Source organism: Amblyraja radiata, chromosome 5, assembly GCF_010909765.2.
Source record: "Amblyraja radiata isolate CabotCenter1 chromosome 5, sAmbRad1.1.pri, whole genome shotgun sequence".
NCBI classification, from domain to species: domain Eukaryota; kingdom Metazoa; phylum Chordata; class Chondrichthyes; order Rajiformes; family Rajidae; genus Amblyraja; species Amblyraja radiata.
The window spans coordinates 11113763-11129011 of record NC_045960.1 but is presented as its reverse complement, the minus strand read 5'-3'; the positions used below and the strand labels follow the sequence as shown (position 1 = coordinate 11129011).

At 42.9% G+C, this 15249-nt stretch overlaps 1 protein-coding gene across 7 annotated transcripts in view; it reads left to right on the top strand.

Moving 5' to 3' along the window:
• Positions 1 to 15249, top strand: part of LOC116972972 (phosphofurin acidic cluster sorting protein 2-like) — a 164135-nt gene that overhangs the window by 84676 nt on the left and 64210 nt on the right. For 6 of the 7 annotated variants that reach the window (XM_033020578.1, XM_033020576.1, XM_033020581.1 and 3 more), the window contains exons 3-7: positions 5456 to 5545; positions 6921 to 7046; positions 9725 to 9887; positions 12583 to 12674; positions 13243 to 13323. In XM_033020578.1, the coding sequence (XP_032876469.1) occupies positions 5456 to 5545; positions 6921 to 7046; positions 9725 to 9887; positions 12583 to 12674; positions 13243 to 13323 (552 nt within the window). The remainder of the gene's footprint in view (positions 1 to 5455; positions 5546 to 6920; positions 7047 to 9724; positions 9888 to 12582; positions 12675 to 13242; positions 13324 to 15249) is intronic. The other variant, XM_033020580.1, reaches the window with a different exon arrangement.

Here is a 15249-nt window from a genome sequence, read left to right as displayed (position 1 = left end):
TAGGTAAGTTACTGGAGAGGATTCTGAGGGATAAGATATACATGCATTTGGATAAACAGGGCTTATTAGGGATAGTCTACATGGTTTTGTACATGTCTTATGAATGTTATTGAATTTTTTGAAGGAGTAATCACAAAGGTTAATAAGAGCAAGGACATAGATGTTGTCTATGTGGACTTCAGCAAGGCCTTTCATAAGGTTCCGCATGAAAGGCTAACTGGATACAGATAGGGTAAATGCACAGAGCCTTTTAACCAGAGTGGTGAAATCAAAGAGAGAAAGGAAAGATTTAATAAGAACTTTTTCACAAAAAGGTATGTGGGTATATGTAATGACCTGCCAGCGGAAACAATTAAATCAGGTACTATAACAATGTTTAAAAGACCTTTGGATAGGTTCATTAGATATGGGCCAAACGTGGGTAGATGGGACTAGTGTAGATGGAACATCTTGGTCGGCATGGACCAGTTTCCATGCTGTCTGATTCTCTGACTTTATTATCTGTTTTTCCCACGTCTGGCTCCATTTGAACATCATTCCCAATTTACCCCATCAGGATCGGGAAGAATTATATATGGAAAGTAAAGAATTAGTGGAAAGTTTTGAAGGCAGATTGTTAAGAAAAGCTGGAAAAAGGCAGCAAAGAAGCTTGGCAGTGCTGAAAAGGCAGTGCTGAAAAGTGCATCAATTGCAAGGAAGTCTGGTGAACAGCATGAATCATTGAGTCATAGAGCTATACATCATGGAAACAGCCTCTTTTGCTCAACCAGTCAGTGCCAACCAAGATGTCAGCCTGAGCTAGTTCCGTGAGATGAGGGAATAGGCAGAGAGATAAATGTATGATATAGCTACTATGAGAGCACAGACATGGATTAGCTGCGCAATATTCCCGGCTACAGGGTTTGCGGACAAGATAGTGTGGTGGCAAAAGGCAAAGGCATGTGTAATATTATTTCAGGAAGTAATTGAGAGAAGAGATGTTGTCATAGTACAGCATAGAAACAGGCCCTTCATCCTGACTAACACACCCCGATCAACATGCCCCATCTATACTAGTCCCACCTGCCTGCATTTGGCTCATAGCCTTCTAAACCTATCCTATCTGGATGATCTGCCATGATCATATTGAAGGGCCGAATGGCCTACTCCTGCACCTATTTTCTATGTTTCTATGTTTCTATCCATGTACCTGTCCAAATGTTTTTTAAACATTGTGATGGTAACTGCCTCAACTACCTCCTCTGGCAGCTCGTTCCATATACCCACCACCAGTCTCTCAACCATTCTCCACACTGCTACACACTGGCAATCTTTCCTGCTCCCTCTCGAATCCTGTTGCACGGTCTTGACCCAAATCCTCTATTTTCACCTTTTGTCTCCGTAGATGCTGATTGACCCGCTGAACTCTCCCAGTATTCTGTTTTAGTTATTGAGCTTAGAATAGCGAAGTGCAGGACCAGTCGTCTCTCTACTTGAATGACATGAGTAAGATGCTGCATAAACAAACAAAGTGGACTACTAATGGCATGAGATGACCAAATATTTGTTTCACAAAGTGCTTCCGACATAGATCTTGGTCCATTTTCAGGAGAAACATTGGAAGGTCTGCCTTCCCTAAATAAACGATTGGGTTCTTTACACCTTTGCTTATTGTCATTTTACCTGCATGTAAACTGTCCTCATGCCAGATTTATATTGCAGAATATTACTATAATAATATTCAGCCCAATCATTGTGTGCAGGTGGTGTTTATCTTGTACATAACCACCAGTTCCAATCTCCTGTGATAAAAACAGAAAGCTGGAAATACTCACCATGCCTGGCAGCAGCATCTGTAGAGAGACAAAAAGGGTCTATATTTCAGATTGATGAACTTTCGTCAGAATATTGACTTGAAATACAGAAAATTACGGTCACCGCCCTAAACCATTAGCTCTGTTTCTCTTTCTGCAGTTGCTACCTGGCCTGCTGATTGTCTCCACAATTTATTCATTGACTTCATATTCCCAGCATCAGAAATTTTATTTTTAACCTGAGATATTAACTCTGTTTCTTCCTCCAAACATGCTGACTGATCTGTTGAGCATTTGCGGCATTATCTGTTGTTATAGTGGTACAGGATGGAAATCCGCCACCCATTTACACTAATCCTACATTTTTTATTCTCCCCACATTCTCATCAACACTGCCCCCCCCACCCACCCCCCCGCGATTTTACCACTCACCAACACACAATGCTGCTACAGCCAGACATAAAAACAGTTTTTATCCACGAGTAGTTGCTCTACTCAGCAGCCAAAAATCTGTAGCCTCCCTTTGATCTGGTATTTTGTTGGTTCACATGCTTGATCAATGGTGTTTTATCATTAATGTTTTATTATTATTAATGTTTAGTGTTTTCTGAGTCATTCGAGTCACTGTATGTCATGTTGTTACTTGTGGGCGGAGCACCAAGGCAAATTCCTTGTATGTGAATACTTGGCCAATAAACTTACTTACTTTGCAATGGCCGGTAAACCTACCAACCCATATATCATTAGGATGTAGGAAGAAACTGGAGCACTTGCATTCACAGGTAGGGCATATAAATGCCAGACAGAAAGCATCTATATGAGGTGCTGCCTCAAGAAGGCAACATCTATCATCAAACATCCTCACCATCTGAGTCATGCCCTCTTCTCACTGCTGCCATTGCGCAGGAGGTTCAGAATACCACCCCCCCCCCAAAAAAAAATGAATGAACGCTGCATTCGTACAATCATTAGGTTCTTGCACTGACCTGCGCATCATAATCCTACCTCAGGAATGGAACACCTCTTGCACTGTCATTAATTTGTTTGTAATTGTGTTTTGCATAAATGTTTTAGTTTTTGTACAATCTTTTTCTTTATAATTTATGTGTAATTTATATTTTCAAGAACCAAAAGTCATAGGTTTATGATGAGAGGGGATAGATTTAATAGGAACCTGAGGGGCTACTTTTTTCACACAGAGGATGGTGGGTATGAGCTGGTGACGAGGTAGTTGGGGCAGGTTCTATAACAACATTTAAAAGACATTTATACAGGGACATGGATAGGAAACATTTAAAGGGAAATGGGCCAAATGTGGGCAGGGGTGATTAGTGTAGATGGGGCATCTTAGTCGGCATGGACAAGTTGAGCCGAAGGGCCTGTTTCCATGCTGTATGTTTCTATGACTCTATGTGTTATCTGAGCCTGTGATGCTGCTGCAAACAGGATTTTTATTGTACCCGCACTTCACCATGCTTGTGCGATTGTCAATAAACTCGACTTGACTACCGGATTTTCATCACTGTTACCTTTTCCTTTTACTTCTGTGTTTGCCTTTTCCATATCCATGTGCTTCATTTCGCTCTCATTTGATTGTCCTTTGAACCTGTTTTTAATTTGATTCAAGCAATGAATCAGTCTTGTAGTTGGTGCATGCTTAATAAAGTGTTCTGTCCTGAACTAGCTTGAGAGAGAGAGAGAGAGAGAGAGATACAAGGTACGGCTACCTATGGTGGAGTGACAAAAATGGGGGTGGATAAGAGTTTTGTAGATGCATAGAGTTTTTGGCCAGGGAGTAGGAGGATATTGCAGACAGAAGTAGGCAGGCCAATAATGAGATCTATAAAGAGGATGAAAATATTAAAACCAAAACCAAAACGGCAGATGTTGGAAATTTGAAATAAAAGCAGAAAATGCTGGAAACATTCAACTAGTCATGCAGTCGCTGTTGTTTCTCTCCCCACACATGTTGCCTGACCTGCTGAGTATTTCTATAGTTAGACACAAACAGCTGGAGAACCTCAGCAGGACAGGCAGCATCTCTGGAGAGAAGGAATGGATGACGTTTTGGGTCGAGACTGTTCTTCAGACTCAAGGCTTCTTCAGAGCATTTCTATAATTCCTTGGATATTGTGGAAAGTTAGGAAATTGCTGGGGCCCGGGCAGAAATATTTGCAATATCTTTAGCCAAAGGGATGGTATGAGAAACTTTGAAGAGTTTCTTGAAGAGGTCACTCAAAAGAGACAATGGCAGGTTGGTGAATGCCGTCTGCATGGAGTTTACTAAGTTCTTTGGTAAGATTCCACATGGCAGGCTAGTTTGAAGGATTAGATCATTTGGTTTCCAGGGTGAGCTGGTCAGTTGGATCAGTGGCTTAGTGGAAGGAGTTAAAGGATTGGTTTTCTGATTACAAGTCTGTGAGCAATGGTGTGTTAGCGCGATCAGTGCTGGGTCCACTGTCGTTTGTATCTATATTAACAATTTGGATGACAATGCAGTGCAGTTAATATGCTTAGTATATTTGCGGATAGCACCAAGGATAGGTGGTGTGGTGGACTGTGAGGTCGATTAGGGAAGTGAGCCATGGAATGGCAAATGGAATTCGACCCTGAAGAGTCTGAGGTGGTGTATTTTAGTAAGTCATAGCAGCAGAGGGCTTACATCTACCCACTCCCATCAGGCAAAAGATACAAACGTTTGAAAGTGTATACCTTCAGATTCAGGAATAGTTTCTTCTCAGCTGTCATCAGGCAACTGAATTGCCGTACTCTCATCAGCTAGAGTGTGGTCCTGATCTCCCATCTACCACATTGGAGACCTTTGAGCTAACTTTAATCTGACTTTATCGGACTTTGTCTTTTACTAAAAGTTGTGCCTTTCATCCTTAATCTGTGCACTGTGGTTTGCTTAATTGTCAACATTGTGTTTTGCTCAAGATCTCTAGCATATGCAGCAGTGTCTTGTACCTTCTCTGCATTCTATTCAGCTCAACCATATCCTTCCTATAGTGTAGCAACCAGAACTGCACACAATACACCAGTGTTTTAGGGATTGCAATATAATGCCTCAACTTTTATATTCTATGCCCTGACCTATGAAGACAAGCATGCCGTATGCCTTCTTTTCCACCCTATCTAACTGTGTAGCCAATTTCAGAGGAACAGAGTGCAACTTTATAGATCACTGCTATAGTCTCAGATAAAGTATGGTGAACAGTTCTGGAAACTAGGGAAGATGAAAAAAACCTTAGAAAGGTTTCACTAGGATGTTACCAGGAATCAAAGTGATCGAGATGTGAAGAGAGCCTGGGGAATTACTGCCTGTTTTCCTGCCCTGAAGATGGTTGAGAGGTGAACAAATGAAAAATGTCAAGATAACTTGAGGTTTTCATAGTCTAGACAAGAAAAAAAACCTCAAGCAATATCATTGATAACCAGAGATCAGGGATTAAGAAGTAACCAGTAAGAGATGTTGGGATGGGGTAGTGGTGAGTATTGCTGATATGTGCACTGAATCGTTATGTCTCTGTGGCCCCAGGAAGACCCACGTGTACGCATTTTAGTAGAAACATTGTGAACTGGTTAAGTTTTAGGAGACTGCTGTATGATTTTCTCAGCATGCCGACTGACAGAGATGTTTCTCTCATTTTGGTGCCTTGTAGGGTTCAAAGCGTATCCTAAGATCAAATGAATATCTTCTCCCACCTGGAGGCCTGATGGAGACTGATTTAGCACTCACCTTTTCCTTGCAGGTATCTACTACACAGTTTGTCTGTTGCGTTTTCAAGCAATACTGTGTGCTGTCTTATTTTTCAAGAGTAAGCGATGAGGTATATGCCACTCTCACACCTTGGTGGTAGAGAAGACAGTTTGCCCTCTTGTTGGATTATTCTTCACCTCAGCACCACTTTTCTGCACCAATCCCATATTCCTGATTCCACTAATCTATGAACATTTATTAACCTCCAAACTTTTAAAGTAAACTAATGAACTATGCTTTTGTTTGTTAATGGGATGTGGCATTACTGGCAACGCCAATGTGTATCATCCATGCCTAAAGAGGATGTATTTAAGAGAGACATAAAGTGCTGGAGTAACTCAGCGGGTCGGGTTTGCCTACTCCTTGAGTTGCTCCAGCACTTTGTGTCTTTTTTTGTAAACCAGCACCTGCAGTTTGTTGTGTCTGTAGTCAAATGCGTTTAATTACTTAGATTTAAATTGCTCAGCTACCATTGTGGAATTTCCACTCATGTCCCTGGATCAATGGTGCAGAACTCAGGCTGCTAGTCCTTAACCACCATAGAGCTATACAGCAGGGAGACAGACTCTTTGGCCCAATTGTCCATGCCTACCATTATGTCTTTTTGAGTTAATCCCACTACCTCAGACATGCCACCATACCTGAATCACCATGGACAACTAGGGTCTTCCCTCTTCCGTTTTACACTGGGGCGGTTTTCTCATATCAGCGGGATTTGCTTGGGGATTCCCCAACCAGAAGACACATGTGGCTGTTGCTTGGTGTAGGGCGGGGGGGGGGGGGGGGTCCCCGTTCCCCATTCCCCATTCCCCGTGCAACTTACCATCAATTTACAGCGGACATTATCTAACAAGCCAACATATGGCTCTCCCACATCTTGGGGTTCAGCTAATTAAACTCCTGAAAATGTCGGCAAATCTTTGTCCTTTTTAGTGTTACTTTTAAGTGACTGATTTTAAGTTCCTTGAATTTGAATTACTTAGCCGCCATGTGAAATCTGAACGGATGCCTCTGGATCAGTGGTGCAGACCACTGGCTGCTAGCCCTTTACCATATTCTGCCACACCTGAATGAACAGGGACGACAAGGGTCTTGTTTCTTCTGCATTACAGAGGTGGAGGGGGGCTCATCATTACAGTAGGTTCTGGACATTCATCCCAATAATGCAACAACTTAATTACCTCATTCACGTACCCCAAGACTTTGGGAAACATTTATTCTCTTTGGCATTTGTAAGAGGACGGGTGAAAGTATGCTGATGAGAGATGGTTTGGTGATTGAACTTGCTAGATGTCAGTGAGCGGGCAAATTCATAACGCTGACTCGGATCAACTGAAGGCTCTTTCATCTCTTTGCTCCATTATCAGTATCCCCATTTCCTGAAGAGGGACGCAAACAAACTACAAATTCTGCTACAGAGGAGGAAGAGGTATAAAAATCGCACCATCCTTGGCTACAAGACATTGGCGGCGGGCTCGATTGACATGGCTGAGGTGAGTCTTCACCTCCGGGCTCCGATTCCTGAGTTATTTTCTTTCTCACTCTCAGCACAGCCTGCATTTATTGCTGCTCTTCCTGCCTCTTCTTATAAAGATCACCAGTTCCCTGTCCATAAGCAAGAAATTTAGGTAATCCACTTGGGACCTGAAAAGAATAGATTAGATTTCTGTGTAACTAATAAATGTAACTAATAAAATACTGGCAGAACTGAAGACTTCAAGAGACAGGTATCCAGATTGTGTAAAATTCATAGACAGGTACAGAGAATTATCAGAAATCGGTTGGCATTTATTTTTAGCGGGCTGGGTTACAAATATTCTGTAGCAACACTAGCCATCGGCTACTCGTGTTGGAAGCACAAACTGAGGGGGACGGTATATTAGCCATGGAGGATGTGCAACCTAAATTTATTAGAATGGTACCTGGAATCACAGGGCTGAGTTACCAGATGTTATTCCACAAACCAGGGAATTCCTGGGAATTTAGTTGGTTTGGGAAAGAATGACGTGAGGTTTTCCAATATTGAGGGGAACTAGTTAGTCAGAGGAGAGTGAAACACTTTCAGCAGGTGGGGAATAGGGTATGGGACAGCGCTAGGTCTTGTGCACACAGAGGTCGGTGGGAGTTTCCTAACTGTCCTGCACTCAACCATTTAGGCTGAGCCAACTGTTAGCTTTAAATCAGAGGTTAAGATAAGTGTTAAAGGATTAAGGGGAAAGGTGGAGAACTTGGAAGAGTCTCAGATCCATGAATATCCCATTAAATAAAGTTCCAGTGGGGGAAGTATTTCTGGCTGTCCCTGTCCTGTAGGTTTCCTGTAAGTTAAACTTATTACTGTGAACTTAAATTGAAAGTCAAAAGCAAGGAGCAGAGGGGTCTCTCACAGACCTTCCCTTTTCACAGCTTTTTACAATCTTTCACTGACTTACAGTACCTGAATTCAACTATCAACTGAATCCTTAACAGTGTATTGAATCTAGGTTGCAGAACATGCTATCAGTTATTTTTTGTAAAGCGTGGATAGCATTGACTCACCATAAAATATTTACCCCCACCTAATCTAGGCTACTTGGACTTGGAAAAGATTGCATTGTAGGCAGCCAGTACTCTTGTTATTTTTACATTTATTAGCTGAGAAAGATACAGATTTTATTTATTCAAAGGATGTGTTGCTGGCAAGGACAGCATTGCCCAGCCCAGACGCTTGATAGGCAGTTTCAGAAGGCAGTTAAGAGTTGAACACAAGGATGTCAACTCTGAGCAGGAAGTCAATGATGACACAGTACCCAAATAGTCAAGAAGGATGGCATATTTCCTTTGTAACAATGTGATTAGTTAATGGGTCTTTGTAACAATGTGATTAGTTAATTGTCCCCATAGGTCATTTCAAATTTTATTCAATAATCGGGCAGCATGGTGGCGCAGCTGGTCGAGCTGCTGCCTCGACACGGGTTCGATTCTAACCTCAGGTGCAGTCTGTGTGGAGTTTGCACATTCTCCCTGTGAATGCATGGGTTTCTTTCGGGTGCTCCGGTTTCTTCCCTCATCCCGAAGATGTGCAGGTTTTTAGGTTAATTGGCCTTGATGTGAATGAATGAATGAATGAATGAATAAGTTTATTGTCATTGCACAATACTGTGCAACAAAATTCCATTGCATCTCCTCCGGTTAAAAAAATACAAACACGACAACCATTGACACATATGTACACTTATTAGTAAAAATAATAAATAAGTATTTAAAAATAATTTTAAAAGAATGTTGTATTTCTTGGAATTACATTTTGCTTCCCCAGTGTTCTCTGTTGGAATTAAGTTATTTTATCGCACATGGGTAGAAACTATTTTTTAGTCTGGTTTTGGGGTAAAAAAACAAAAAACTCAGCTGGCCAGGCAACATCTGTGGAGGGAAAGGGACAGATTTTTCGAGTCAGGACCTTTCTTCAGACTCTTCAGAAATGTCCATTTCCCTCCACAGATGCTAACTGACCTGCTGTCCCAACAACATTTCATTTTTTACTTAAGATTCCAGCATCTGCAATCTCTTGTGAATCCTCGGTTCCTTTTAGGGGAAGGATTAAGGACCACGGGGGCAGATATCAGATAGTGAACAAAAGGTGGCATGAGCTAAAGATGTTATACAGAATTTGAAACGTGCTGTCTGACAGGGTGACAGAGGTATGTATAACTGGTGGTTGCAGACAGCAAAAGCTCATCAGGACTAATGAGAAAGACCAGGGGAATGCGCCTATTTCTCTGGTCATGCAGAGAGCCCAGGGGAATGCGCCTATTTCTCTGGTCATGCAGAGAGCCAGCAGGGATATGAAGAGCTAAGTGGATTCCCTCTGTTCTGTTACGATTCTGGGAATCATTCTGAGTTGCCTTTACATAACCTGTATCGTTCACCAAAAAGTCTCAACTCATCTCACACTCACTTTCTGCAAGTACTGCTGGACAGCCAATTCCAGCTTCCATCTACTCACCCTGGGAATATTCTGAATTTCCCTGGAGTAGCGGACCTCTCCGAGAGACCAGCTTCCTGCAGTCTGATGATTAGGCTGTGGTGTGAACTCCGGCATGTGGGGATTCTCCATGGTATATTGGGTGCTCTATGTGTTCTGCTGTGTGACAATGAGTACTTGGTGCAGGTTGACCTTGCTTCCCATTGGCAGGTGATGCAGCACCCAACTGACGATGGCCAGGTGCTTGGACTGAACTACAACATTAAAGAAGTGTCAGTGCGGGTCGCTGAGATTAGTATCTACTCCCTCTCCAGCCAGCCGATCGATCATGAGGACGGCGGTGTACATGCAGGATCCAAGACAAAAGCTTCAGGTAGGTGATTGTTTGTAGATGCTGTCGGCTTTCTTAATGAAACATAGCAACATAGAAAATATGTTTTCTTCGAGCCAGCACTGCCATTCATTGCGATCAAGGCTGATCGTCCCCACTCAGTAACCCGTGCCTGCCTTCTCCCCATATCCCTTGACTCCACTAGCCCTTAGAGCTCTATCTAACTCTCTCTTAAATCCATCCAGTGACTGGTCCTCCACTGCCCTCTGTGGCAGGGAAGTCCATAAATTCACAACTCTCTGGGTGAAAATGTTTTTTTCTCACCTCAGTCTTAAATGGCCTCCCCTTTATTCTAAGACTGTGGCCTCTGGTTCTGGACTCGTCCAACATTGGGAACATTTTTCCTGCATCTAGCTTGTCCAGTCCTTTTATAATTTTCTAGAAGCTCCCCTGCTCAGACTAGATTTGAAACTACAGTCGGCATGAGACACGGTTTTTAGATGCATCACCAGCTCTGCCGGACTATCTAATGGCCTTTCAGGGGCCGTTGTTTCAAACAGATATACATCCAATCATGGGAATTCTCTGCCCAAAAGACTGCCGTGGCTGGACCATTAGTGTTATCCAAAGGCGAGGTAAATTATTTTTTGAGAGATCAGGAAATTGATGGAAAACAAGCACAGAAGAAGAGATAAACATGTAATGAGTTTAGTAATGCTCCTCGGAGAAAGCATTGTCTGTAGAAGGGTTTCGCCCCGAAACGTTGCCTATTTCCTTCACTCCACAGATGCTGCCTCACCCGCTGAGTTTTTCCAGCAATTTTTCTCTACCACAGAAGAAGAGTTGATCAGCTATGCTCATTGTATTGAATGGTGAGGCAGGCTTGAGGGGCTGTTTGTGTTAGAAGGGACTGCAGATGCTGGTTTAAACCGAAGAGAGACACAAAAAGCTGGAGTAACTCAGTGGGACAGGCAGCATCTCTGGAGAGAAAGAATGACAGATGGAAGGGTCTCGACTCCAAACATCACCCATTCCTTCTCTCCAGAGATGCTGCCTGTCCCGCTGAGTTACTCCAGCTTTTTGTGTCTATCTTGAGGGGTTGTTTTCTATTTTCATCTGTTCTAAAGGTTTCTAGGCTAACCCGATTTAGATACGTAGAGCATGACCCAGGAGAATCAGTGATTATGACCAGAAAGCAACTCCCCACAGTTCCTGATAAACTTTACCTGCAGAATGAGGACTTGTGGAATTCTGAGAGTAATTCATGCAAAGTAGACCCTCCCACAGTGTAGCGCTCACACAATACGGTGCTCTCTTAGTGCTGTTCGTCCTGCAATACAACCCCCTCTCCCCCACATTATTTCCCCCACAAATGGTACTCCCTCTGCACTGCCCCTGCCACAGTTGTACCTCCTCAGTACATTCCCTTATCACACAGTGCTCACTCAGCCCTGTCCCTCCCACTATACAGCACCCCTTTATCACTGAGCCTCCCACAGTGGTACTGGTATTAGAAACATAGAAACATAGAACATAGGTGCAGGAGTAGGCCATTCGGCCCTTCAAGCCTGCACCGCCATTCAATATGATCATGGCTGATCATCCAACTCAGCCTTCTCTCCATACCCCCGATCCCTTTAGCCACAAGGGCCACATCTAACTCCCTCTTAAATATAGCCAATGAATGAATCAATCAATCAATCAATCAATCAGTTTTATTTGTCACTTGACACTGGCCTCAACTGCCTTCTGTGGCAGAGAATTCCACAGATTCACCACTCTCTGCGTAAAAAAATGATTTTTTGATCTTGGTCCTAAAAGACTTCCCCCTTATCCTTAAACTGTGACCCCTTGTTCTGGACTTCCCCAACATCGGGAATAATCTTCCTGCATCTAGCCTGTCCAACCCCTTAAGAATTTTGTACGTTTCTATAAGATCCCCCTCAATCTTCTAAATTCTAGCGAGTACAAGCCGAGTCTATCCAGTCTTTCTTCATATGAAAGTCCTGCCATCCCAGGAATCAGTCTGGTGAACGTTCTCTGTATTCCCTCTATGGTAAGAATGTCTTTCCTAAGATCAGTATTGTCTTATTGTCACAGAGATATGGTGAAAAACTTTGTTTTGTGTGCCATCTGTGCAAATCATACTATGCATGAGAATATCGGGTAGCTCAAAAGAGAAAATAAACCGAGCACATAATACAATGTTACAGGTACAGGTACAGAATTCCCCCCCCCTCCCCTCCCCCCTCACTGCCCCACGCACAGTGTGGTGCTCCTTCAAATCTGGCCCTCAGAGAGTGCAGCTCTCCTTCAGTAATGCTCCTCGGAGAAAGCGTTGCTTCCTTATTAGCACTGTCTTGGTATTGGCATCTTTGCCAGTGTTCATTCCCTTTCACTTTAGCCCTTTGACAATGCTGCCCCTCCAGATTGTTCGCTCAGTACGTCCCTTTCAATTTAAAATATTGTTTTGAAGTGGAGTGACAATGATAGAGTTTGTAACTTTCCATTCTTACAGTGAGCTCGTTGAATTCAGCTGTCCTTGTTCACTTGAGCCAGTTGACGGTGATAGGAAACAGCTCTTGGCAGCCCCCTGGTGTCTTCAGATAAAGCAATGTTAGTGGTGATGTGGAAACATTACTCCGACCAGAACATACGGATTCTATGATGATGCAGTTGGAAAAATGACCTCATTCATTGCTGGGTGGTAAAATATATCTTATCTAATACCTTGCAGATCGATCTCCAGACATGGATAATTACTCTGAGGAAGAAGATGACAGCTTTTCCTCTGAGCAGGAGGGTAGTGACGATGCTGTACCGAGTCAGGTAGTGGAATACTCACAGTTTTCAAACGCTTGTGGCTTCAGCAGATATTGCTGCGATATGGACTCTGAAAAGATCTAAAATCCGTGTGGTGAAAGGGGCAGTAGTGCAGCGGTTTAAAACTAGCTGAAAGACAGGAAAGCAGGGCTTTTCCTACTTCCTGCTTCTCACATCTGGAGCACTGCTCTTACAGATGTATTTATTGATGACTTGGTCTTAGCTATATGGAACACACTCGCAGGGTTTTTCATTGAAATAAAATTCAGAATACACCAAACAGAAAGAATTATCGCAGGCATTAGGAGAAAGGTCAGGCAGGTCACATGATAGTTGAAATATAACTTCAATAAATGGTGTGATGTATCTTGATAGAATGAATGAAGAAATATGGTATATAGCGAATGAGGCAATTATAGAGGGCTGCAATGAGACATATCCGACTGGAAATCTATCCTCCATAAGTTGGCGCTTTCCCTGGGTGAGAATGTCAGTTTGTCAGTATAGAGAGCAGCTGGCCTGCCTCTGGTTCTATTAGGACTCCCTCTGATTTGTGCCTTGTGGCTGTGTCTAGGATTTATACGATGAAGACGATGAACTGCGGAAAGCCAAAAAGACGCGACGGAAGATGATGCGGGCCACCTCGATGACGCGGGTAACTCCAACTGTGAATCCGTAAATGCAGACTGTGCCGAAACTGGCCCCCATCATCTCAGCATGATTGGCTGCTGTGTGTGTGGGTGGGGGCAGCAGATGATCTGTGATTAGCCTTTTATGTGGGCCACATCTGTCGTTCACCTGAGGCATTAGACTGTACAATGCCCTCCATAATGTTTGGGACAAAGACCCGTCATTTATTTATTTGCCTATGTACTCCATAATTTGAGATTTGTAATAAAAAATATATAACGTGGTTAAAGTGCACATTATAAGATTTTATTAAAGGATGTTTTTACACATTTTGGTTTCACCATGTAGAAATTACAGCTGTGTTTATACATAGTCCCCCCATTTCAGGGCACCATAATGTTTGGGACACAGGCTTTGTAACATGTGTTTAAATGCCTCCTTAATGTAGGTATAAGAGAGCTCTCAGCACCTAGTCTTTCCTCCAGTCTTTCCATCACATTTGGAAAGTTTTATTGCTATTTATCAACATGAGGACCAAAGTTGTGCCAATGAAAGTCCAAGAAGTCATTATGAGACTGAGAAACAAGAATAAAACTGTTAGAGACATCAGCCCAACCTTAGGCTTACCATAATCAACTGTTTGGAACATCATTAAGAAGAAAGAGAACACTGGTGAGCTTACTAATCACAAAGGGACTGGCAGGCCAAGGAAGACCTCCACAGCTGATGACAGAATAATTCTCTCTATGATAAAGAAAAATCGAAAACACCTGTCCGACAGATCAGAAACACTCTTCAAGAGTCAGGTGTTGATTTGTCAATGACCTCTGTCCGCAGAAGACTTCATGAACAGAAATACAGAGGCTACACTGCAAGATGCACACCACTGGTTCGCCGCATAAATAGGATGTCCGGGCTACAGTTTGCCAAGAAGTACTTAAAAGATCAACCACAGTTCTGGAAAAAGGACTTGTGGAAAGATGAGATGAAGATTAACTTATATCAGATAGATGGCAAGAGCAAAGTATGGAGGAGAGAAGGAACTGCCCAAGATCCAAAGCATATCACCTTATCTGTGAAACACGGTTCAGATTCAGATTCATATTCAATCTTTATTGTCATTGTGCAGTGTACAGTACAGAGACAACGAAATGCAGTTAGCATCTCACCCAGAAGAGCGAACATAGAATAATGAGCAATAAAATATATATACGTACATACAGTAGTAGTAGTGCATTTTTCTGGGGGAAGGAGTGTCCAGGGGGGGGTGACTGGCAATCACCAAGGTCCAGAGTTAAGTAGTGTAACAGCCGCAGGGAAGAAGCTGTTCCTGAACCTGCTGGTCCGGCAACGGAGAGACCTGTAGCGCCTCCCGGATGGTAGGTGGGGACGATGGTGGGGATGTTATGGCCTGGGCATGTATGGCTGCTGAAGGTACAGGCTCAGTTATTTTCATTGATGATAGAACTGCTGATGGTAGTACCAATGAATTCTGAAGTGTATAGACACATCCTATCTGCTCAAGTTCAAACAAATGCATCAAAACTCATTGGCCAGCAGTTCATTCTACAGCAAGACAATGACCCCAAACCTGCAGCTCAAGCAACAAAGGAGTTTTTTAAAGCTAAAAAATGGTCAATTCTTGAGTGGCCGTCAATCACCCGATCTAAATCCAATTGAGCATGCCCTTTATATGTTGAAGAGAAATCGGATTGGGATGAGCCCCCAAAACAAGCATAAGCTAAAGATGGCTGCAATACAGCATCACCAGAGAAGACACCCAGCAACTGGTGATGTCCATGAATTGCAGACTTCAAGCAGTCATTGCATGCAAAGTATATGCAACAAAATACTAAACATGACTACTTTCATTTACATGACATTGCTGTGTCCCAAGCATTATGGTGCCCTGAAATGGGGGGACTATGTATAAACATTGCTGTAATTTCTA